The 24,985-nt window shown below is 37.9% G+C and overlaps 1 protein-coding gene across 1 annotated transcript in view; it reads right to left on the bottom strand.

Annotated features, from left to right (window-relative positions):
• The window catches only part of ANKRD31 (ankyrin repeat domain 31), a 134,478-nt gene that overhangs the window by 31,598 nt on the left and 77,895 nt on the right, over positions 1-24,985 (bottom strand). The window contains exons 17-20 of the mRNA XM_018053792.1: positions 19,260-19,396; positions 12,365-12,527; positions 9,891-10,006; positions 5,908-5,995 (exon numbers count right to left, since the gene is read on the bottom strand). Coding sequence (XP_017909281.1) covers positions 5,908-5,995; positions 9,891-10,006; positions 12,365-12,527; positions 19,260-19,396 — 504 coding nt within the window. The remainder of the gene's footprint in view (positions 1-5,907; positions 5,996-9,890; positions 10,007-12,364; positions 12,528-19,259; positions 19,397-24,985) is intronic.

Here is a 24,985-nt window from a genome sequence, read left to right as displayed (position 1 = left end):
CATATCAATGGTCCAGATATCAAAGCTAATGGACTTATGTCACTCTAGAGAAGTACCCTGAGGTGTGTGAGACCACACCAAGAAGGAGCAGGCAAGCCTGAGTTCTAACCCTGTTATCCCACTGACTAAGCTTGGTGATCCTGGACAAGTCATTGACCTCTCTGGTCGCCGCCTTAACTGTGAAATTAGGGTACTAAAAGAAGATAAATAGTAAGATAATTTTGTCTGTTACAATTATTTACTTTTTAAAATACAAAAGGAAAACACTGTCAATGTAAAGGAAATTTTGAAATAATATGAATGTTTACAGAGAAGAATGCTCAGAAAGATCAAAGGCAGGAGGAGAAGAGGGTGACAGAGGATAAGACGCTTGGATGGCATCATCAATTCAATGGAAATGAACCTGAGCAAACTCAGGGAGGTTGCATGGGTCAGGGAAGCCTGGCGTGCTGCAGTCCATGGGGTTGCAAAGAGCTGGACACGACTTGAAAACAACAGGGAAGAGAAGTCAGGGTATTCCCACTCACCCACTCCTTCTCAACATTTCACTCCATGAAAGAGACTGCTTTTAATACTTTGGTAAGTGTGTGTGTTTAAAACATGTTTACTTTATATATAGCCTACATATTTATACTATATATAACTATTTATTATATGTACTTAAAAATAAGAATCATGCTATCAGTTCTTGTTCTTTGCTGCTAAGTCGCTTCAGTCGTGACCCCATAGACGGCAGCCCACCAGGCTCCACTGTCCCTGGGATTCTCCAGGCAAGAACGCTGGAGTGGGTTGCCATTTCCCTCTCCAATGCATGAAAGTGAAAAGTGAAAGTGAAGTCGCTCAGTCATGTCCGACTCTTTGCAACCCCATGGACTGCAGCCTAGCAGGCTCCTCCATCCATGGGATTTTCGAGGCAAGAGTATTAGAGAGGGGTGCCATTGCCCTCTCCTCTTGTTCTTTACACTTAACATTTAGGGTTATATGATATATAGTCACTTATGAAGTGAAGTGAAGGTCGCTCAGTCATATCTGACTCTTTGTGACCCCATGGACTGTAGCCTACCAGGCTCCTCTGTTCATGGAATTCTCTAGGCCAGAATACTGAAGTGGATAGCTGTTCCCTTCCCCAGGGGATCTTCCCAACTCAGGGATCGAACCCAGGTCTCCCCCACTGCAGATGGATTCTTTACCAGCTGAGTCACCAGGGAAGCCCAAGAATACTGGAGTGGGTAGCCTATCCCTTCTTCAGAGGAACTTCCCAACCCAGGAATCAAACCAGGGTGTCCTGCATTGCAGGTGGATTCTTTACCAGCTGAGCTACCAGGAAAGCCATCAGTTCAGTTCAGTTCAGTTGCTCAGTTGTGTCCAACTCTTTGCGACCCCATGAATTGCAGCACGCCAGGCCTCCCCGTCCATCACCAACTCCAGGAGTTCACTCAAAATCACGTCCATCGAGGCGGTGATGCCATCCAGCCATCTCATCCTCTGTCGTCCCCTTCTCCTGCCCCGAATCCCTCCCAGCATCAGGGTCTTTTCCAACGAGTCAACTCTTCCCATGAGGTGTGGCGAAGTACTGGAGTTTCAGCTTTAGCATCATTCCTTCCAAAGAGCATCCAGGGCTGATCTCCATTATTTTTTTTGTTTGTTTTTTTTAATTTAAATTTATTTATTTTAATTGGAGGCTAATTACTTTACAATATTGTATTGGTTTTGCCATACATCAACATGAATTCGCCATGGGTGTACATGCGTTCCCAATCCTGAACCCCCATCCCACCTCCCTCCCCATACCGTCCCTCTGGGTCATCCCAGTGCACCAGCCCCAAGCATCCTGTATCCTGCATCAAACCTAGACTGGCGATTCGTTTCACATATGATAATATACATGTTTCAATGCCATTCTCTCAAATCATCCCACACTCGCCCTCTCCCACAGAGTCCAAAAGACTGTTTACATCTGTGTCTCTTTTGCTGTCTCGCATACAGGAATGTTTGGATCTCCTTGCAGTCCAAGGGACTCTCAAGAGTCTTCTCCAACACCACAGTTCAAAAGCATCAATTCTTCGGCGCTCAGCTTTCTTCACAGTCCAACTCTCACATCCATACATGACCACAGGAAAAACCATAGCCTTGACTAAACGGACCTTTGTTGGCAAAGGAATGTCTCTGCTTTTGAATATGCTATCTAGGTTGGTCATAACTTTTCTTCCAAGGAGTAAGCGTCTTTTAATTTCATGGCTGCAGTCACCATCTGCAGTGATTTTAGAGCCCCCAAATATACAGTCTGACACTGTTTCCACTGTTTCCCCATCTATTTCCCATGAAGTGGTGGGACCAGATGCCATGATCTTCGTTTTCTGAATGTTGAGCTTTAAGCCAACTTTTCCGCTCTCCTCTTTTACTTTCATCAAGAAGCTTTTTAGTTCCTCTTCACTTTCTGGCATAAGGGTGGTGTCATCTGCATATCTGAGGTTATGGATATTCCTCCCAGGAATCGTGATTCCACCTTGTGCTTCTTCCAGCCCAGTGTTTCTCATGATGTACTCTGCATAGAAGTTAAATAAGCAGGGTGACAATATACAGCCTTGACGTACTCCTTTTCCTATTTGGAACCAGTCTGTTGTTCCACGTCCAGTTCTAACTGTTGCTTCCTGACCTGCATACAGATTTCTCAAGAGGCAGGTCAGGTGGTCTGGTATTCCCATCTCTCTCTGAATTTTCCAGTTTATTGTGATCCACACAGTCAAAGGCTTTGGCATAATCAATAAAGCAGAAATAGATGTTTTTCTGGAACTCTCTTGCTTTTTCCATGATCCAGCAGATGTTGGCAATTTGATCTCTGGTTCCTCTGCCTTTTCTAAAACCAGCTTGAACATCAGGAAGTTCACAGTTCACATATTAATGAAGTCTGGCTTGGAGAATTTTGAGCATTACTTTACTAGCATGTGAGATGAGTGCAACTGTGTGGCAGTTTGAGCATTCTTTGGCATTGCCTTTCTTTGGGATTGGAGAGAAACCTGACCTTTTCCAGTTCTGTGGCCACTGCCGAGTTTTCCAAATTTGCTGGCACATTGAGTGCAGGACTTTCACAGCATCATCTTTCAGGATTTGAAACAGCTCAACTGGAATTCCATCACCTCCACTAGCTTTGTTCGTAGTGATGCTTTCTAAGGTCCACTTGACTTCACATTCCAGGATGTCTGGCTCTAGGTGAGTGATCACACCATTGTGATTATCCAGGTCGTGAAGATCTTTTTTGTACAGTTCTTTTTTGTATTCTTGCCACCTCTTCTTAATATCTTTTGCTTCTATTAGGTCCATACCATTTCTGTCCTTTATCAAGCCCATCTTGGCATGAAATGTTCCCTTGGTATCTCTAATTTTCTTGAAGAGATCTCTAGTCTTTCCCATTCTGTTATTTTCCTCTATTTCTTTGCATTAATTGCTGAAGAAGGCTTTCTTAACTCTTCTTGCTCTTCTTTGGAACTCTGCATTCAGATGCTTATATCTTTCCTTTTCTCTGTTGCTTTTCGCTTCTCTTCTTTTCACAGCTATTTGTAAGATCTCCCCAGACAGCCATTTTGCTTTTCCGCATTTCTTTTCCATGGGATGGTCTTGATCTCTGTCTCCTGTACAATGTCACCAACCAACAGCAGTCAGGACCTGCTCACGAGCCAAGAACTCTAGTGTTCTACTGCGTTACCTCTCCTTCCCTAAACGGGCAAAGAGACTCAAAAAAAGGATCATGATTAGAATAATCCCAGTGATAACATGATCACAACAGAATAAAATTAAGTTACAAAGCCTGGGAGTGGGGAGGGGAAAAGAGTTTCTAATCTTAGAAGCATTAAAAGCAACAGCAAAGAGGCTGATACATTCTACTATACAGAATTTGAGAATCTCTGTATTTAACACACACTAATACGTTATAAATAAAAACACCGTTAAGGGACAAAAAAAGTATTTGTAGCAGTTATGGGAGAAAAGGGGTCAATAACTTGATTATACAAAATGGCTTCAATTTCCTAACAAACAGGAATAGTCAATTTATGAAAGAGAAGATAAAATTAGTGAAAAAGTACCATTAATAAGCAATAAGTGAAAGTAATATACATATTTTTTACTAAAATAGTAAAAACTTTTTCAGTAAAATTATTTTAAATGAAAATACTGACGCTATTAGCAGTGTAAAAGCAAACACAAATGTGTGTTGGTGGAAGTACAAATTATTATGTAACACTATAGGAAATCAACTTATCAATATGAACCAATAGATTTTACAATGTTTATATATTTTGACCCAATAATTTCAATTATGTTAATTTTTCCTAAGAGGATAATCCTAAATCCAGAAAAAACTATGTATGGTGGTATAATAGCAAAAAAAAATGGAAAAATATACATGCTCAACAAAGAAGGAAAAATTAAGTAAATCATGGGACATTTATTGAAAAGGATATGATGTAACCACTAAGAATGATGACTGTGACAAAAAGAAAACACGGCACATCTCACACGATCCCATCTACACTTTTTCACAATTTTATTGAGGTATAATTGCATAAGCATTCTCTTAGAAAAAAAGGAAAACTAAACACCAAAATATTACAGTAGAGCAGCAGGTGATTTTTAGCATGTTTTTCCTCATTATTGTTTTTGAAGTGTATCTATATACCTTTTATAATGAAAAAAGTATATTCTTATAAAATTCATCTTAGATGTATAAGATACTATAAATACTAAATAAAATATATGAACTATACATACTGTTTGGGGATATAAACTAATTTGGATTATTTTCCTCAAAATACCACCTGTATCATGTGTTAGGCCAGGATGAAAAGTAGAATGGGTATAGTTTAAAAAGAAGTAATTTTTTAAAAAGGTATACAACATGAATTAGTGCTTCCCTCATAGCTAAGTTGGTAAAGAACTTGCCTGCAATGCAGGCGATCTGGGTTTGATTCCTGGGTCGGGAAGATTCCCTGGAGAAGGAAATGGCAACCCACTCCAGTATTCTTGCCTGGAGAATCTCATGGACAGAGGACAGAGGAGCCTGGCCTCCATGGGGCCGCAAGAGTTAGACACAACTTAGTGTCTAAATCACCACCACCACAACATGAAATTAAGCTAACAGACTAATTAACAGTTACATCCTGCTACAAAAAAAGACTGATGAGGTACTATTTTGACTTTTAAATTAATTTTTATTAGAGTATAGTTTATTTACAATGTTGCATTAGTTTCTGTTTTACAGCAAAGTGAATCAGTTACACATATACAAATACCCACTTTTGTTAGATTATTTTCCCAGAGAGGTCATTCTAGAGTACTGAGTAGAGTTCCCCGTACTCTGCAGCAGGTCCTTATTAGCTGTCTATTTTCTAAATAGCAGCATGTGTGTGTCAATCCTAATCTCCCGATTTGTCCCTCCTACACCCCTTCTCCCTTGGTAACTATACGTTTACTGTCTACATCTATGACTCTATTTCTGTCTTGTAAATAAGCTCATTTGTACCATTTACTTAGATTCCACATATAAGTGATATCATATGATACTTACCTTTCTCTGACTTACTTCCCTCAGTATGACAATCTCTAGGTCCACCCACGTTGCTGCAAATGACATTACTTCGTTCTTTTCGATGGCTGAGTAATACTCTACTATATGTACAGACCACATCTTTATCATTCATCAGGGCTTATAATGTGGACATTTTTTGCAGGGAGGACACCTTCAGCCTCACAGCACTCCTATTTTGAATTCTATCAAAAGTTTAGTTTTGCCTGTTCTTGAACTTTTTAAAAATGGAATCATACTATACCCACCCCATCCCTAAAAGAAAATGAGGCAGCAATGCCTTGGATGACTGAAATAATCAAACTTAAACATGAGTGCATATTTACCTGCATCTTCAGGGGTTCTTATCTCAAACTCTAATAAATTTTCTTGTTTTTCTTCTATATCTTGTAGAATGGCGCTGATGGTCTGATGCTATCAGGTAAAATATTAAAAACTTCATTACAAGAAGGTAGATGTTTTTCTCTAACAGGCAACTGACAAATGAATAGTAAAAGTGCTACATAAAGCACCACAGAAAATGTGATCTCCCTTTATGTTCCACATGTATTCAGGCCTCATTTAAACTTAACTACATATATATATATGTGTGTATTTGGGAAAAAAACTAAACTTAAATACATCTTGATTTATGTAGCAGATCTGCTCCTGGAAAACAGAATGTTGAGTGGCAACCAATCACAATTTCTCAATGACTCCTTTTATAGGTGTAGGAGGAAAAAAAAGAACTCAGCAAATAATATTGAAAGATTACATATATACAAGAAGTTCACTTTAAGGCTTTATGATTATCATTGTACACTATTAAGATTTCACATACAGTCTTAGAAAAACAAAACACTCTCAAAAACCCACAAAGAGGATTTAAAACAACCTCTTTATATACTTGTCAGTATTAATTAATCGTATTAATTAAACTATTAATATTAATAGTTTAATAATATTAAACAATTCAATGCAGATAGTTTCTTGGTTCATCGTTAGAGAAATTAAAATAGAGGAATATTAATACTGAAATGCCTTCAACATATTGGCTTGGCCAACAAATTTGTTTGGGTTTTTTCATAACGTCTTAAGATCATTTTTGCTTCTGACACATCTTTCATAAATTTGTATATTAAAACATACTGGTTGAGAGCACAGGCTCTGGAGTCAGATTACCTGGATTTTAATTCTGCCACTGCTATGTAATAGAAATGTAATTTTGGATTGTTACCTACCCTTTCCTACTTCAGCTTCCTTAGCTGTAATGAGGAAGGTAATGATATTAACAGAAACTACTTTCATTATTATGGAGGCTAAATCGATTAACATAAAGCACTTAGAGGAGAGCTCACCATGTCATAAATACTTTGTGAATGCCAACTATTATCATTATGATAATCACTTTTGTACTCTATATGGAGGGAGAGAAGGAGGCTGCCTAGATGCTGTGATCTAAAGGTGTTAGAAGGTAGCATCAAACTAAAATCATCTCATTTCCTTTGCATCTGGCCATAAAGTCACCCCTCATCCTCAATTTGGTTTGAAATTTTCAGCACTCAAAAACAAATTTACATTTACAAAGGATAAACCTTTAATGACTTTAAAGTCTGTATATTTTAAGTTTTTTCTTAAAGTTGGTTTTCATTCAACTTTTATATCTTCATTATATTTCCCTGAGGCTTGGCATCTAAAGTGATACACATTATTCCTGAAACAAATACTCATACAGTTAATAACCATAGGGTTAGGATGATTTTTCCATAATGTTTTAATCTTTACATGAAAATATACCTTAAAGATACTAATGGTCAATACAGTGAGCTGAGCTGATACAGAAGGACCTCTGTCTACTCCAAACACCTGGAAAAATACACTAGACAAAATACAATAAATTTTAACCACCCATGCCCAGCTAAAATTGGAAAAATAAAGGGAAAGGAAATGAAGCTGGTAGCAGCCCATGAGGGATGTGGAGCAAACATAGGTTATTAGGAATTAGGGTCTGGGTTTTTAATACCTACAAAGGAACAGGAGATAAGGCCTCAGGGCCACATAAGGAAGGGGTTAGAATCAGTCAGTTCGGTTCAGTTGTATCTGACTCTTTGCGACCCCATGGATTGCAGCATGCCCGGCCTCCCTGTCCATCACCAACTCCCAGAGTTTACTCAAACTCATGTCCATTGAGTTGGAGTTAGAATGGAGCCCCACATAAAACTAGTGACCATGAGTGGGTGTCCTTTAGCTTAAATAAGGATTACTAAAAACTCTACTTGTCACCCACTCAGCCTTTCGGTAGAAAATCAGAGGTCAAAGGGTATCACCCAGAATATAGTGTAGAGAATTAAAGAGATGGAAAATACAAAAAAGATATAGAGAGACTGGTCTAACAACCATCTCAAAAACTATGAGTTTCATAAAAGGAGAATGCTGCTAATGGGAGAGGGGTAATAGTCAACAATCTAAGGGCTAAAAGTTTCCAGAATACCAGGAGAAATCTGTCTTCAGACTAAACGAACATGTCTAGTCCTTTTAGAGTAAAATTAATTAAAAACACACCTACATTTAGACATAACCTAGTGAAACAGCAGAATATGAACAAAAAAAAAATCTTTAAAATTGTAAGCCTAAAAGATATATTAGAAAGACAATTAACTTTTCATTCATTACAAGAGATACCAGGAACAATGTAAAATATTTTTGAAATGTTGAGGCAAACACAATTCATTTTAAACAGCATTTAAAATATTTTAGGTATAAAATAGTTGGTCAATCATAGTTTATGTTCAACGAATAGTATTTTCCTCTCTACACTAACAAAAAGTATGTAAGGGAAGTCTAATCCACACACACAGTCTTATCCAAAATATTTCTTTGAGGGGTCTACTTTGCTTAAGAAGTTAGTATCTAGGATGCTATGTGTTTTAATCAAACTAGTTTTAATCAAACTAGATGGATATCCATCTCATAAATTAATATATGGGCAACTAAGTTATTTTCTTTAAAAATACACCTTCACATGAGGGATTTCACATAGAGCAAACTACCACTATAAACCACACAGGGTCCGGGTTGGTTAAACCGGGCTGCTTTCCTATTCTCCGTCTAGGTTCCAAGGTCTTTCTTCCTACTATGTATCCGAGATACTTCTTGGAAGTTGGATGGATGCAGACACACTAGAACACTGCAACAGTGACACTGTCTGTGGGATAGGTAAGCGCCAAAGAATCCAATCCAGGAGTCAAGGATAGCAGCTAAACTCTAATTCTCTGTTCAGGGCAGGCAGTTTCTTGGTTCCTTGTTAGGGAAATTAAAATAGAAGTCTTATTCTGGATTCAGAAACAGGACAGCAGGCCTCTCTGACCACCTGTCTGGGCACTGCCTAGATTCTGAATTCGGTGCCTGCCCTCAAGCACAGCAAGTCAGGAGTCACTTTACATAAGAAAGGGAGTGGGTTTTGGAATTCTTGGGCCCCTGGAGGTCTGGTCAACCCCAGGATCTAAGGAAATTCTGTGACTGGCTCACAGGTGAAACAGCACTGGAAGAAGGTATGAAGTGAATCCAGTGCTGCATTTCTGCATGCACACTGATGTTCACGTCAGTCTGTGGCCTGATTATAAGCAGGAGTCCCTGAAACTACCATCTGAAGTCGCCCACAGGGCAGATGCACTGCCCAGAACCTGTCCCGACTGCGACTCCAAATTGCTGTTAATGAGGGACTTCCCAGTGCTGTTCAAGGCTGGATGTAGGCTGGCCCAATCGGTGATGCATATACATGCTGTTATCTCTCTCTTTACCTGGTGGCTCAGAGGTTAAAGCGTCTGACTCCAATGCGGGAGACCTGGGTTCGATCCCTGGGTCGGGAAGATCCCCTGGAGAAGGAAATGGTAACCCACTCCAGTATTCTTGCTTGGAGAATCCCATGGACGGAGAAGCCTGGTAGGCTACAGTCCATGGGGTCACAAAAAGTCGGACACGACTGAGCGACTTCACTATACTATACTATTGCTTCTATTTCTTTTCTTTTAATGCTTGTATATTGAAATTAAGTCAAATAATCTTCTATAAAAGACTGAAACTGTCTATGTGTGTAACGAGTGGTTTCTTTGGCTGACGAGTCCTTCAAACCTAAAACAAAAGTAAAACTTTTGGCAAAACATTCATTCTGCTCAATTATGCTGTATTATTATCTTATGACAAAAAAAAATTTTTTTTTAACCTACATGTCCTTAAAAATGGAAAGAATGCTGCCACTAGCCAATGGCTGGCTGGCGCAAAGAATGGCATTTTCTAGGCTAAAGAACAAAAGCATTTCAACTTCACTCACCATGGAAAGGTTTTCTTCTGTTTTTTCTTGGTGTGAGATAGAAGGTGTATCAACAGTTTTGGAATCATCACAAATGCACTGTTTACGTCTTCTTGCCCGGACGTAAGGAGTTTTTACTTTAAAACATAAAATCAGAAAATATATTAAGAATGTGCAAAAATTTGCCTACTTTTATCAATTGTAATGGTGACAAGAATAGGAAGGATAAATTAAGTCTATAATTACCATGATATCTTAATGTTGATTAGCACCTCATTATTTATTATCAATTGACTAATTTTAGCAAATCTACTGAATACGTATCACATGCTGGATATCCAACTCTTTCCGTGAATCATCTTATTTAATCCTCATATGAGCCCTGAGGGGTAGGTAGTTAATCACATCTATTTTACAGAAGAGGAACATGAAGCTTAGAGGGATTCAAGAAGTTGCCTGATGTGTTGCACAGCTAGTACCGAAACCAGATCTGACTTCCGGTCCAAGCTCTACTATGACCGTAATTCACCGTCTCTATAAGATTCTCTCTGAACCTTCTCCCATTCTGGATTCCTTTTCTCCACATACGGTTACCCTATGTCCCTCATTCTATCGGGTTACCTGAAAGGAAAGGTATATACAAGGAACAACAGAAGAGTGGGAATGGATCTGCTGCTGCTGCTAAGTCGCTTCAGTCGTGTCTGACACTGTGCGACCCCAGAGACGGCAGCCCACCAGGCTCCCCCGTCCCTGGGATTCTCCAGGCAAGAACACTGGAGTGGGGTGCCATTGCCTTCTCCAATGCATGCAAGTGAAAAGCGAAAGTGAAGTCGCTCAGTCGTGTCTGACTCCTTGTGACCCCATGGACTGCAGCCCACCAGGCTCCCCTGTCCCTGGGATTCTCCAGGCAAGAGTGCTGGAGTGGGGTGCCACTGCCTTCTCCAATGATCGAGATCTAGCACTTTATAACAGAGTGCGCAATAGCTCCAAACACGGCTGTAAAGAGAAAGTCATGCCTGGGGCTGTAAGAAAAGCCTCACACCTTAAGGGCTTAGCATATGGGAGCAGACAAAGAAATGAGGATCTGTGCGTCAGTCCCCTGACTTTGGCCTACATGTGATCTCGCGCACCAGTAAAATAGGACACAATGGCTGTCCTTGCCTCTCACCAATCCTATCAGTTGGTAAGGGGAGTGGCAGGCCAGGGGAAAAGCACATCACAGGGGTTCTCTTCCCAATAATCTCCCTCATAGACAACACAGATAAGCTCCTGGCTTTCTTCTTCCATGAGTCAAGGCTCACACATGAAGGAAAAGGAAGATCAAGTCCCTCTCCTCAACACTTCCGAAATTGGTTTTAACTGCCTGTTTTCTGGTTTATCTCTCCACAAGTCTGGAAGCTCCTCCAGGGCTGATCTGTATAGCATGTGCTCAACAAATGTATGTTTTCTAAGTCAGTGCTCACTAAATGCTTCTTTAAAAAAAACACAAACACACCCGTCACCTCACATTGTTACCTTGTGTGTTTGTGTGTGTGTGTGTTGGTGAGAACATTTGAAAGTTACTTTCTTGGCAAACTGCAAGTATACAATTTATTATTAAAAACTGTAATCATCGTCTTATACATTAGAAGACCCGTGGAACCAATTCATCTTCTAAGCGAAAGTTTGATCAACATTTCTCCATCTCCTCCACCACTTCCTCCCCCAAGCCCTTGGCAACCACCATTCAACCATCTATCTGGTTCTTTCAGCTTGACTTTTTAAGGTTCCACATATAAGTGACACCACAAAGAGTTTGCCTTTCTGTATCTTTCTATGCTTATTTCATTTAACGTGACATTCTCTAGGTTCACCTACGTTGCTACAAATGGCAGGACTAAATGCTTATCTCTTATAGACAACTCATTATATTAGTTAAGTGCAAAGTACTGCTAAAAATGGTTCATAAAAATTTCCCTGACTATATATTTCCTTGAAATATTCTTTCCACTATAATATATATTACACATACACTCACACACATATATAAGTATAGTATAGTTGCTTAACAAATTCATATTCTAGCATTAGAATATCAGTATTGAAAAGTTGGCATGAGTCCAACTTCTGCATGAATCATTATAAATTTTGAAGTAATGGAATCTTAGCCGCAAAGACTTTAGTATAATGTCATTCTTTTCCAGCCCCACTATAAAGTAAACCAATCTGCATAGTTTCAGTAACACTCAGATCCAGTGTTATGAGAGATGAATGTTTGTTTAATGAACGTGTTTTGTTTCAACATATAATTCTAATACAATAGAACCATATAATCTATAAATTAAACCAAGTTTTGAAATGCCATTTGTAAAAATTAATTATGCTTTTCAAGAGTTTAATAAACAGACAAAAAGTTATCCCTAGTTATGAAACAATTTACACAAATCTGCAGACTTTGTTTTTCTAAGCAGAGTTATACACCTGTATAAAGTAGCAAGAAACATTGCTATTCATACCAGTGGCTACAGCATCACTCTCATCTCTACTGTCAGTCTCAACAGCACCACAAGATTTCAGCAGCTCTTTCATATTTTCATCATCTGCTTCATCCAAAGCAGTCTTCTGCTTTTCATCCTTTTGATTAGGGTTTGCTCCATGTTGTAGTGGCATCTCAGCTGCCTAGAAGGTATTTTTCCAAAGTTATCTCTACAGACACCTAAAATCAATCATTTCTGCTTTCATTATAGTATAACACTATCAAATATTAAAAGTTATCAAAAAATTACTCAAACTCTGACCAAGAAAATTTCGATTAAATTTGATATGACAGTTGTAAACTGATTCACTGTTTGGCCTGATCTGTCTTCACAGGAGAATCAAATACAGTGATATGAAAGTACCAGATATGCTGCTTTCATTGTCTAAGAGCAGACTTAGACAGACTGATGTGCAAAAGGATTTACTCTCTCTCTGTTACACAGCCCTTTGCCCTCCCCTAAGCTGCTGGAAGATGGGGTACAGAAGGGAGAAAAGATCGTTTCAGGATTATATTATATTGTATTATATTATACTATACTATGCACTGTATTATAAACCACCATTAGACAAAGTTGAATAAAGTTTTACTTGAACTATAATACTTCAGATATGTTACTTGTTTAGGAGTTTTTACAAGTTAGCTTGGGAACCTAATGTCCATTCTAATACCCTCTATGCAAATATGTTTCCTAAATAGATGACTTGTATTCACAGAATCTTAACAAGATAAAAAGAAACAGAAATAATCTACCCCAACCCCATCTTCACAGAGGAGAAAACTGAGGTCAAAGATAAATGTTGTGACATTCTGGGGGCAAAAGTTTCTGATATAAATAATGCTTTCCTGAATAACTCAAACTTGGGTATTAGAATTAAATTTGTGACTCATCAGAGTTAAAGACTGTCACTTATTATTGATAGTAAAAGTCAAGTTAGTAAAAAACAGTCAATGATTCCATCTGCATAATACAAGCAACTCAAATCACTGAAAAACCTTTTGATCAGGAAAAGATGGTCAGTATTTTGTTAAAGATATGCTATGTTCTAGTAGCTTTTCTCTTTCCACTTGTGTTCAGGTATGGAGAAGCATAAAAATTTAGAAGCAAATGCACCAGTAGAAATTATGACAGTTCCTTATTTGTTCTATCAGCCTAGAATTAGCCCAGCATGAAGGAAAATATATTTGTTTTAAGGTCAAGCATACAAAACTCACTCCTGCTACTTACTAGCTATGTCCTTGGGCAAGTTACTTACCATTTGAATCTCATTCTTCTCACCCATGAGGCTTAAATGTGAACCCATGTCTAAAGTATTTGGCACATGGTGGGGCTTCAGGGGAAACAGTCCCCTAATCAGCTGTGTGTAAGCCCCAGCAACGGTTCTGCCAGTCCTCCCTGCAGCATTTACGTGCTTTCCTTACACACATTTGTAGATCCGCCAAAGAACTGAGGAAGTTCCCCCTTTACATCGCTGGAGAGGTCTCTCTACGCAGATACATTCTGTCTGGTATCTTGCTCTCAGAATTTTAGCTGCTGGAGTCTTTGAAACTCCAAATTCTGTCTTCTCAGCTCTCTGAGATCATAAGGCTATTTGTTTTCCTCCTCCCTACATGACTGCCTGGAAACTCCTCTGCCCAGAAGGTGGGGCAATCCACAAGGCTCATCCCGTTTGCTTCTGTTCTCTCCTGCACGTTGTCTAATATCTCAAAACTGTTATTTTACATATTTTTCTCACTTTTCTAGCTTTTAAGGTGGGAGGGGATATCTCATCCCTGTTACCCTGTCTTGCACAAAAGTGAGTGTCCATTCCCATCCATATTTTAGCTTTAAAAAACAAATCTTTTCCTCTCATTCTCCTTTTCCTTATCTTTTAATACTCCACAGTTTATAAGGTAGAATACAAAACCACCTTGGAAGATAATTTACAACAGAAACTAAGATTTTTTTTTTAAATATGCAAGTTGAAAAAGAAAATAAGATGATGAACTCAACTTTGTCTATAGTCATGCAAGAGAGAAAATCACAGGATATTATAGAATTGATACTTATTAGTTCTACAATTGGGCTTCTCAGGTGGCACAAGTGGTAAAGAATTTGCCTGCAATGTAGGAGACCTGGGACGGGCAGATCCCCTGGAGAAGGAAATGGCAACCCACTCCAGTATTCTTGTCTGGAAAATCTAATGGACAGAGCAGCAGGACTGGCTACAGTCCATAGGGTCACAAAGAGTTGGACACGAATGAAATGACTTAGCACACACACAGGTCTACAATACCATATATTTATATATCTTGTTCCCTAACTTATCTTTCTAGATTATCTATCAATATCCTACCTCAAAAAAAAAAAAATAGGGACAAAAGGGAGAAAGTGAATCAGAAATAACAAACGAAAAACTGTTGCATGGAGGGAAAGTTAATGAAGATATAAGGAAAGATGCTGGCCAATACAAGTGTCAAAGTAATTAAAATTTCATTAAAAACACTACCTCCATTTCAAATAGAATATTTCTCTTTAAAGTGAAGGCAATAGAGATATGGAAGATTAATCCAAAAGCAAACTTTACCTGTATCACCACCTAGGTATCAAGAACATCAGTGATTCTCTAGAACAAGCAATAATAGCACACTATGGTCCATGGGCCAAATCCTGTCTGCTGCCTGATTTTGTAAATGGAGTTTTAGTGGCGCACAGTCAAAACCCGCTCATTTACAAACTGTCTAGGGTTGCTTTTATAACAGAAGAGCAGGTGAGTGGTTGCATAGAGGCTGTGTGGCCCAGAAAACCTAAACTACTGATTATCTAGTCCTTTGCAAGAAATATTTACCAATCCTTGCTCTAGACCAGAGCTGTCCAACAGAGGTCTCTGTGATGATGGAAATGTTCTAATCTGCATTGCCTAATACGGGAGCCACTTGCCACATGTAGCTACTGAGTACTTCAAATGTGGTTAATGCAACTGAAGAACTGAATTTTTAAATTTAATTGATTTTAGGTGATTTAAATTTAAATAGTCATCATGTGGTTAGTGGCTATAGTATAGACAGTGCAGCTCTAGATCAAACTCCTTATTTCAAGGGTAAAGTTATCTTTATCTTTTTCAAGCAGCAGAACTAGGCCTAGACTTCAAGTTCTCCAGTTCTGTGTCTTGTCTGCTAAACCAAGTTCCTTTCTGCTGTTTCCTGTGGTTAATTTTCAGTTCTTGACAATTATCTTTACAGAAGACCCTCAACGTCTGAGTAATCATCTTCTCTACCCCTTGAAGTTACCAAATTGCTATGAGAGAAGCTAGAGTCTTCAAAATAGGAAAATTCTCACTTATGAAGAGAAAGTCACTCAGTCATGTCTGAATCTTTGCAACCCCATGGGATGTAGCCTGCTGGCTCCTCTGTCCATGGAATTCTCCCGGCCAGAATACCAGAGTGGGCAGCTGTTCCCTTCTCCGGGGGATCTTCCCAACCCAGGGATCGAAACCAGGTCTCCTGCATTGCAAATGGATTCTTTACCAGCTAAGCCACAAGGGAAGCCCAAGAATACTGGAGTGGGGGCCCTATACCTTCTCCAGGGGATCTTCCTGACCCAGGAATCGAATCAGGGTCTCCTGCATTGCAGGCGGATTCCTTACCAACTGAGCTATCAGGGAAGCCCAGGATTTCCTGAAGTCATATATTAAAATAACGTAGAAATGCTTAAAGCACCTGTGAAGCAAAACTGATAAGGGATAAACTAAAAGGTAAAACTGTTAACCTAAAAAAAAGAAAAATCAGGATTTTAATATGGTGGTGGTGGTGGTTTAGTCGCTAAGTTATGTCTGATTCTTGCGACCCCATGGACTGTAGCCTGCCAGGCTTCTCTGTCCATAGGATTCTCCAGGCAAGAATGCTGGAGTGGGTTGCCATTTCCTTCTCCAGGGGATCTTCCCAACCCAGGAATTGAACCTGGGTCTCCTGCATTGCAGGCAGATTCTCTACCAACTGAGCTACAATTAGAAAGAGAAAGAAATTTTATTATATAAAAATTTAAAGTGTGATGTTGACTCTTTTGAAGATTTAATGTAGATTATAATGAACTAGCAGTATTAAAAATATAAGACTTGTCTTTAAATTAGCTTATCTAAATTCCTTTGGAATATGGTGTTTTCAGCTGGATACTGTAGAGCTAAAGCCAAGAAGAACTACATGATCACTATATTCTTACTTATAAATCACCAAGCTTTCTGGAAAGAGCCAGAGAGTAATGATTTTGTGTGTGTATGCCGTGGTTTCCTTGTCACAACTACTCAGCTCTACTGAGATAGCACAAAAGCAGTCACAGACAACATGCAAACAAATGAGCGTGACTGTGTTCCAGAAAAGCTTCATCCATGTGCACGAAAATGTGAATTCCATGAAATTTTCATGAAATATTCTGTCTTCCCCCACCTAGTCATTTAAGACTATTAAAAACTACTTTCAGCTATCAGCCGCTCCAAAACAGGCAAAGGGCCAGAACTGCCCTGGAAGCTGTTTGCCAGCCCTTGCTCTAGAAGAGAAATGTGTTTTACACAGTGATATGGATTAACAATTCTGAAAATGCTTTACATTTATATGCGAGTTGGACAGATAAGTAAATAAACTGTGGATAAAAATAACCAGGTTTATCATTGTCAGAAAAAGAAGTTATAAAGAAACAAGATGGATAAAAGCTAGAATGAACTCTGTGAAGCTGGATTAGAGTCTGAGAAGACAGTTTTAATTCATGTTTATTTTAATATATACAGATAGATTAATTCATAGATATACAAATGAGTATACATGTATTAGTATACTCACATATTTTTCTGTCTTTACCCTCTGAAAGGGCCTAGAAGGAGTGACAAGCTGATAGCAATAAACATAAAAAAAGAAAAATCAGGATTTTAATATAAGTGTATTAATACAGGACCTGGGGCCAAAACTGTGGCACCTTGCAAAATTTTTGAAAAAATGAACTTCCCTGAGACCATGAGGCAAAAAGTCAACCGTGAGATGAAGGATGTCCTATGTGCTGTCATACTCTTTTGCCAGAAAAGCTAGGCCAAGAAAACATACTTTATTGTGTCTCTGCTGAACCAGAAATCAATCAGTATATATTTCAGTTAGAAACTAAATACAATACTACTTGGAGGAGTTAACACAGCGGGCCTAAGACTGCTCTCTAGAGAGGCCGCTTACGTGGTTGGCCTGTAGCTGGCATGTGAGAACCAGGCTGGCAGTGAGTGTCCAGCGCTGATATAAACCTTTCCCTAATTGCTGTGACTCTCTGTGCTTGAACTGTCGGCACACACAATGTGGTGTCTGCTTCTGGGAGTCTGGAATCTTGGTAAGTGCTAGGTAGAGGGTGCCCACATGACCAGCCCTCAATATAAATCATGAGCATTAAGTTTCTAATCAGCTTTCCCGGACAAAAGCTTTGTACTTATGTCACTATACTTTCACTGCTGAGGGAAAAGCAAACCATACGTGGCCTCTCGTGAAGAAGAGTACATAGTAGAGCCTGCGCACGGACATCTCCAGACTCCACCTTTCCCTCTGATAATCCAACCATGTATCCTTACTATATTGCTGGAATAAATCTTACCCATGAATACCATACGCGGAGCTCTGTAACACCACCTAACAAATTTCCAGGTATGGGGGTGATGTTGCGGGTGGGGTCCTTATATTCTATATTGCATATATGCAATATTCTATATTGCATTTTTCAGGATAGTCTAAAATCCTAATTTTTCTACTATGAATTTTTTGCCCTTATTTAAGTGCTTTCACTTTAAATGACCTTTTTCCTGTGCAAATAACCAGCAGGTTCATCACTTCAGTGACTCTTCCTGTTTGTTTTCTTCCACAGCACGATCACATAACCTCAAGATTTTGTCAATTCCTTTTTAATTTAAACATCTTTAAGATCAAAGAGCTTCTTTGATCAAAAGAAGCCTCCCTGGACATTAGCCTACCCATCTGGTACTATTCTTTTATTATTAGTTTATACCTTTTATTTCTGCAAGTCACAAATTCAATATTTTTCTTTCACATGACTATGTTCAGGCTGAAAACAGTAGAGATACATTTTCACAAAATTAAATAACACTACCAGACTATTAAAAAATACCTAGAGACAGATAAAGTGGTATTAGTGAGAGATCCAAAATATTTTTTTACATGAATCTTGGTTTTATACTGTTGTTGTTGCTGGTAATTTCCTTAATGACTTTTCAAAGCGAAAAATTATTCCTGAAATCTATACTATCTACAGACAAATTTTCTCCTAAGGTTTGTCAAAAAAAGAGATAAGTTTAAAAATCTGAAGAATTTTAACATCTAGATTTGAAATTTAGTGTTACTCTAATAATTAACCTAGTAATTTTCCCCTGTTATTTTCACCATAATAGTTTATTTAAAAAATGAGAAAAAAAAATACAACAACCCCCAAAGAAACAAGCAACTTAAGCTTTTACTCATTTCTTTGAAACTTCAAACTCACTAAGAAATTTCTGAATTTAAAATTGTCTGGTTATCAAATATATCATCACTATATATACTCTTATGCACAACAGCAAATCATTTAAGACAATTAAAATTATAATGTATTACATTGATAGGCTGTGTTTACTCTTAGCCATTTCATTTTATTCTGATTTACATGAATTACACAATGAAGAGACAATGGAAACAGGATTCATTAGGAAACATATTGCTTTTCTAAACTGTATGTAATATCATATACACTTGTGCCTCTAAGAAGTTTTAAAAATTCTTTGTCTTAAGGAATCACTTTAATTAGGAATTTAAAATACCTTCACTGTCTTCATTCACTTTTTAAAGAAAAAGAAATAGGAACCTAATATGATGCACTATACCTTTAAATGGTTGTTTGCAACAGCATCATGTAAGGGTAGAATTCCATCTACATTTTCACAGTAAACATTAGCACTAGCTTTTAACAACTCTACATCACTCCATCCGTTACTAGCTGCCTTATGAAGTGGTGTCCAACCTAAAAAAGAGAAAACAAAAGAAGCTACTTACAAATCAATACTCAAGTAGTATCCTCATTATTAAGTTCATTTGCACAAATGGAATGAATACATATATTGATTCAAATGTATATACTAAGTACTAGACAGGAAATAATATTGAAAACAGGGTATTTTAACATCCTCTGAGCCCACAGCTGCCCTTGAACATGGCCCTGTCCACCAGAAGGCCCAGGACCCAGCTCTTCCCACAGTGTACACACAGTAGACCCAGGACACCCAGGGCCCTGCAGCCAGAGACCCTGGAGCCCAGTTCTACCCACCAATGAGTGGGGACCAGCCCCAGTAACCCCTGGGCCTAAGGTTTGTCCATCAGCAAGCCTGCTCTAGCCTTGGGAATAGACTCAGCCACTAGCAGGTGGACACCAGCCCCTGGACTATTACAGCTCCACAGCCTGCTGTGACAGAAGGCAGTCTACAAACAAGTAGGCCAGCACCAGCCCGAGGACCAGCTGGGCCCAAGTTCTGCTCAGCAGTAGGCCAACATAAACTTTAGGTCCACTGAACCCCACAGCCACCTGTATCAAGAACTGGTCCCAACTCATCAGCAGTCCAACATGAGCTCTAGAACCTGTGGACCCTGCCTCCAGTCCCCAAGACCTGGCTCTGCTCACCAGTGGGCTGGCAGTAGTCCCAAGAACTAGCTTCATCCACTGGAAGGCAGGAAACAGCCCTGGGATCTCCTATATCCAGTCTCTGCCCATCAGTAAACAAGCACTAGTCCTGGGGTCTCCTGGGGTTCAACAGCCAACTGCCTTGAGACATAGCTCCACCAACCAGGCCAGCAGCCTCCACACAAAGCAGGGCAACCAACCCAACTGGGGACAAGCCAAGCCTACCAGACCACCCACAGCAGTCAGACTGACACAAAAGAAGGACACGTGTAGCCCACATAGTGGGGACACCTAGAACATACAGCGCTGGTAATCAGAGGGAAGTGAGCTCCTAGAAGCATAAGACATTTCCTGTAAGAGGCTACTTCTCCAAGGTTGGGAAATGTAGCAAACCTATCAGATACACAGGAATAAACTAGTTAGTTAGGCAAAATGAGGCAACAGAGTTTAAAAGAAAGAAACAAGATAAAGCCCCAGGAGAAGAACTAAGTGAAGTGGAGACAGGAAAACTAAGAGTTCAAGGTAATGACTATAAGGACAGTCAAAGAACTTGGGAGAAGAATGGATAAACAGAGAAATTAGAAGTTTTTAACAAAGAGTTAGAAAACAAAGACCAACCAACCAGAGACAAAGAATACAATAACTGAAATGACAGACTAACAGGAATTAACAATACACTAAATGATATATAAGGACGTATCAGCAAGCTGGATGACACAGGAGTGGAATTCAAAAAGTAAGGACAGTTTAAGAGCTCTCTGGAACAATATCAAGTGTGCCAATATTTTCATTATAGGAGTCCCAGATGAAGAAAAGAAAGAAAGGGACTGAAAACATATTTGAAAACATAATAGCTGAAAGGTCCCCTAGCCTGGGAAAAGAAAGAGACATCCAGGCCCAGGAAACAAGATCAAGACAGTCCCAAACAGGATCAACTTTAAGAGGACCACATTAAGACACATTGTGATTTAAATGTAAAAATTTAAAGACAGAGAATATAAAAAGCAGCAAGAGAAAAGCAACAAATAACATACTAGGGAACTTCCATAAGACTCCTGGCTAACTTTACAACAGAACTCTGCAGGTCAGAAAGCAGTGGTACCATATATTTAAAGTGATGAAAGGGAAAAATGTACAACCAAAAATATTGTACCCAGCAAGGTTTTTATCAAATATGATGAAGATATCAAAAGCTGTATAGACAAGGAAGAGCTAAAAGAACTCAGCACCACCAAACCAGCTTTATGAGAAATGTGAAAGGGACTCCTCTAAGCAAAAAAGAAAAGGCCACAACTAGAAACATGAATATTATTATGAAAGGAAAAAGTTAATTGGTAAAGGCAAATACACAGTAAAGATAGTAAGTCAACTGGGTACAAAATTAATAGGAAGTTTAAAGATTTTAAGTTTACAGATTTTTCACTCATGGTTACCATGAATGTGTGTATAAGTGAAAAATCTACAATAGATGTGCAAAAAAGGAAATGGAAACTAAACATCACGTTAAAGATAATCATAAAATAACAAGAAAACAAAAGAAAAACATGAATAAAAAATTACAAAAATAACTCCCAAACCATGAACACAATGGAAAGAAGATCATATATATCAACAATTACTTTAAAAGTAAATGGACTAAATGCTCCAATCAAAAGACAGAGTGACTGAATGGATACAAGAACAAGACCCATATATATATATATATATATATATACTGCCTACAAGAGACTCACTTCAGATCTAAAGACACACACAGATTGAAAGGTAGGGAATAGGAAAAGGTATTCCATGCAAATGGAAACCAAAAGCAACCTGGAGTAGCAATATCTGTATCAGATAAAATACTTTAAAACAAAAATTGTTATAAGAAACAAATAAGCACATCACATAGTGACCAAGGAATCAATCCAAGAAGGTATAACAATTTAAAATATATCTGTATCCAATACAGGATCACCTAAATATATAAAGCAAATATTAACAGACATAAAGGGAAAAATCGACAGTAACACAATACTAGTAGGGGATTTTGACACCCCACTTTCATCAATGGATAGATCATCCAGAAAGAAAACCAATAAGGAAAAACTCATAAATGACACATTATATTAGATGGACTTAAACTGATATATATATAGAACATTCCATCCCAAAGCAGCAGAATACATATTCTTTTCAAGTGCACATGGAACATTCTCCAGGAGAGGTCACATGCTAGGCAACTAAACAAGTATCGGTAAATATAAGAACACTGAAACCATATTGAGTATCTTTTCATTCATATTGAAATCACTATGAGACTAGAGATCAACTACAGAAATAAAACTGAAAAAACACAAACATATGGCAGCTAAACAATATACTACTCAACAATCAATGGATCACTGAAGAAATCAAAGAAAAAAACAACAAACATGTAGAGACAAATGAAAATGAGGACATAATGATCCAAAATCTATGGGATACAGCAAGAGCAAGTTCTAAACCTCTACAGAAGAAAAGTCTCAAATAAACCTAAACTTATCCCTAAAGGAACAGGAGAAAGAACAACAAAAAATGTGAAAGGAGAAGGAAAGAAGTCATAAAGTTCAGAGCAAAAATAAATTAAACAGAGGCCAAATAAACAGAAAAAAAATCAGTGAAACTAAGAGCTGATTCTTTGAAAAGACAAAATTGAATACACTGTGGCCAGATATACCAAAGAAAAAAGAAAAGGCCCAAATAAAATAAAATAAAATATAAATAAAAATGTTACAATTAACAGCACAGAAATGCAAAGGATCATAACAGATTACTACAAACAACTACATGCCAATAAAAAGAACAACCTACAAGAAAAGGAAAAATTCCTAAAAATATGCAATCTCCTAAGACCTAACCAGGAAGAAATACAAAATATAAACAGATCAATTACCAGTAATTAAATTGAATCAGTAATTAAAACTCCCAACAAAGTCCAGATGGCTTCACAGATGAATTCTACCAAACATTTAGGGAAGAATTAACACCTGTCCTTCTCAAATTATTCCCAAAAACTGCAGAGGAAGAAACACTTCCAAATTCACTGTACATGCTCAGCATCTCCTTGACACCAAAATCAGAAAAAGATATCACACACACAAAGGAAAATTACAGGTCACTGTCACTGATGAACATAGGTGCAAAAATAAAATTTGCAAAAATTTTAGCAAATCGAATCCAACAATACATTAAAAGTAGCATACACCATGATCAAGCGGGATTATCCTAGGAATGCAAGGAGTTTTCAATGTCTGCAGATCGATTAATGTGACATACCACATTAACAAAATGAAGAATAAAAATCGTATGACCACACAGATGCAGAAAAAGCTTGTGATAAAATTCAACACCCATTTATGATCAACTCTCCAAAAAGTGGGCATGGGGGAATGTATCTTAACAAAATAATAAAGGCCATATATGACAAACTACAGCTAACATCCTACTCAACAGTGAAAAGCTAAAAGCATTTCCTCTAAGATTAGGAACAAGACAAGGATGCCCACTCTCACGTTTATTCAACCTATTATTAGAAGGTCTAGCCACAGCAATGAGAGAAGAAAAAGAAAAATAAAGGAATCCAAACTGCAAAGGAAGAAGTAACTCTGGCACTCTTTGCAGATGACACGATACTACACTAGAAAGATCCTAAAGATACCACCGAAAAACTACTAGGGCTTGTCAGTAAATTCAGTTAAGCTGCAGGATACAAGATTAATATACAGCAATCTGTTGCATTTCTACACACTAACAGCAAATGATCAGAAAGCAAAATTAAGGAACTTTCTCATCTTCAACTGCAACAAAAAGAATAAATACCTTGGAATAAACCTACCTAACGAGGTAAAAAAACCTATACTCAGGAAATTATAAAATAGTGATGAAAAAACTGAAGATGATACAAACAGTTGAAAAGATAAGATATACTGTATTAGAAAAATTAATAGTTAAAATGACTATACTACCCATGGTGATCTAAGATTCAATGTAAGTCCTATCAAAATACCAATGGAATTTTTCACAGGGATAGAATAATTTTAAAACTTGTATGATAGCACAAAAGATCTTAACTAGGCAAAATAAACTTGAGAAAAAAGAACAGACTGGAGGAGCCACATTCCCTGACTTCAGATTAGACTACAAATCTACAGTAATCAAAACAGTCTCATATGGGCAGAAAAAGAGACACACAGATCAATGAAACCAAATAGACAGCCCAGAAATAAATCCACACACTTATGTCAGTTAATCTATGACAAAGGAGGAAAGAAGAAACAATGGAGAGAAGATGGTTTCTTCAATAGTGGTACCGGGAAAAACTGAACAGTTATATGTTTAAAAAAATGAAATCAGAATAGTTCTCACACTATATATAAACATAAACTCAAAATGAACCAAAGAACCAAATGTATGACTGGAAACCATAAAACTCATAGAAGAAAACATAGACAAAATGCTTTTTAAGTAAATTATAGCAACACTGTTTTGGATCTGTCTCCTAAGACAAAGGAAACAAAATTTAAAAATTTAAAAATGGAATATAGTTGAAATTAAAAGCTTTTTCACAGCAAAGGAAATCATTAACAAAAATAAAAGAAAATCTACTGAATGGCAGAAAATATCTGCAAATGATATGACTGGTAAGGGGTTAATATCCAAAATAGATGAACAGCTTATACAACTCAACATCAAAAAACAAACAGGCCAATCAAAAAGTGGGCAAAAGACCTGCACAGATGTTTTTCCAAAGAAGATATACAGATGGACGACAGGCACATGAAAAGATGCTCAACACTGATAATCATCAAAACAATGCAAGTCAAAGCCACAATGAGATATTATCCCACTTAGGTCAGAATGACTATCATCAAAAAGAACACAAATAGTGTTCACAAAAAGAATACCAACAAATAA

Source organism: Capra hircus, chromosome 10 (genome assembly GCF_001704415.2).
Source record: "Capra hircus breed San Clemente chromosome 10, ASM170441v1, whole genome shotgun sequence".
Classification (NCBI taxonomy): Eukaryota; Metazoa; Chordata; class Mammalia; order Artiodactyla; family Bovidae; genus Capra; species Capra hircus.
The sequence above is the reverse complement of the archived record's forward strand: the minus strand, read 5'-3'. Positions and strand labels throughout refer to the sequence as shown.